The sequence below is a fragment of the Gavialis gangeticus genome, unplaced genomic scaffold (assembly GCF_001723915.1).
Source record: "Gavialis gangeticus isolate Ggan-Ray unplaced genomic scaffold, GavGan_comp1, whole genome shotgun sequence".
Lineage (NCBI taxonomy): Eukaryota > Metazoa > Chordata > Crocodylia > Gavialidae > Gavialis > Gavialis gangeticus.
This window is the reverse complement of record NW_017728992.1, coordinates 141,947,986-141,949,740: the sequence shown is the minus strand read 5'-3', so window position 1 is coordinate 141,949,740 and position 1,755 is coordinate 141,947,986. Positions and strand designations below refer to the sequence as shown.

At 42.1% G+C, this 1,755-nt stretch overlaps 1 protein-coding gene across 3 annotated transcripts in view; it reads left to right on the top strand.

The window, feature by feature from the left end:
- The first annotated feature begins 868 nt into the window (after window positions 1–868).
- TPD52 (tumor protein D52) overlaps window positions 869–1,755 on the top strand; it is a 24,743-nt gene continuing 23,856 nt past the window's right edge. The window contains exon 1 of one of the 3 annotated variants that reach the window (XM_019527832.1): window positions 869–1,235. In XM_019527832.1, coding sequence (XP_019383377.1) covers window positions 1,076–1,235 — 160 coding nt within the window. In that variant the 5' untranslated portion in view covers window positions 869–1,075. The remainder of the gene's footprint in view (window positions 1,236–1,755) is intronic. The other 2 variants (XM_019527833.1, XM_019527834.1) reach the window with 2 other exon arrangements.

The following is a 1,755-nucleotide window of genomic DNA, read 5'->3' as shown; positions in this document are numbered from 1 at the left end:
TACAATGGTCCTGAACCTGTTCAGCCTTCACAAGAGAAGGCTGAGGGGGGACCTGGTGACAGTCTATAAACTCACTAGGGGGGACCAGAAGGGTTTGGGAGAGACCTTGTTTCCCCTAGCGCCCCCTGGCATAACAAGGAATAACAGCCACAAGTTGTTGGAGAGTAGGTTTAGATTAGACATCCGTAAGAACTACTTCACAGTTAGGGCAGCTAGGAGCTGGAACCAACTTCCAAGGGAAGTGGTGCTGGCTCCTACCCTGGGGGTCTTTAAGAAGAGGCTTGATGCCTACCTTGCTGGGATCATTTGAGCCCAGTTTTTCTTCTGCCCAGGCGGGGGGTCAGACTTGAAGATCTACAAGGTCCCTTCTGACCCTACTTCTATGATTGTATGATATGATTCTATGAAAGTTGCAAGCATGTACACAGCTTTTTCCTTTAAATGAGTCTACTTATTTTAAACCCTAGAGACTGGTCCTATATTATAATATTACTAAGCTTGCACTAAGCGTAATGTTTCATTAGTAACAAGAAAACCTGGATTCTGGCTGACAATTGCCACATCAAAAATAGCAAGAGAAATGGGGAAGCTGCACATTCAGAACTCTTTTCTATTAAGGAAAAAGGCCAACACAGATGGCACACAGGGTGGATTATGGCTAGTAATCTTCTTGTGTCCTAGAAGATTAAGGATATCCCGAGGCAACTGCGGTCAGCTGACATTTACAGTTAAGTGATTGAAAATTCCTGATGTAATTCTGCAGCGGAGCAAGACCTTCCAGAAGCCTGTGCATGCAATATGCAGCAAATGTTTGTTGAAGGAACGTTCTGTTTTTTTAAACCCAGCCCAGGTTATAGATTTACAGAAACGTAACTGCGCACTGTGCAGACTGCACCAGCTACGACGTGGGCAGAAGTTACTTATTAAATGGGTGTAGTGAACCCAAGCGTTAAAGAAATCTCAAAAGTTGTCTGAGGACAGTGCAGAGTTGGAGGGTACAGCATCTCTAAATCATATGGCTTGAATTTTTGAGGGATTGGGATGAATGCTTCTCTGGGTGCTGAGATAAGAAGCCATGCATTTTGAACTAATTGGAAAGGATCAAAAGGATATGGATCCATATGAGGATTATAAATCTCCATTTGACTTCAATGCTGGGGTTAACAGAAACTACCTCTATCTGTCACCAAATGTGAATGTCTCTCCACCTGAATCGCCTGCATTGAAGAAGTCTGGTAACTTCTCAATCTTTTTTTCCCTTTTAGAAATAAAGTAACAACAACTTTTCTGTAATACATATTTGCAGGAACAGCAAACAACTTCTGGGCCAAATTCTGTCCTGAATCACATTTGAGCAACAGTACAGAAACTAAAGGGGTTGCGTGGTATAAATAAGGACAGTTTGGCTTGCTATTTCAGATGGAATAAGTGTACTGGGATGATTGGGGAGGGGGAGTGGAAATCTTTGATGAACTGATTGTTGTACATGATATGACTCAAATTAATATACCTATGAGAATTGGCACTTCCAGTTCTTACTTTAAACAGGTTTTTATAAGTAAGGGTAATACAGAAAAGCTGTGTGGGTTGACCTAAAGTAACAGGTGGTGAAATTAAATCTCAAACATTGGAACACTTTTTTTCTCCAGGCCAGGAATTACCTTTGTCACTTATAACCCATTTTGCAATTAAACCCAGAGTGAAAGGAAGTATCAACAAACAGCCAGGTTTTTTGTAGCTACCCCCCCCCCCCCC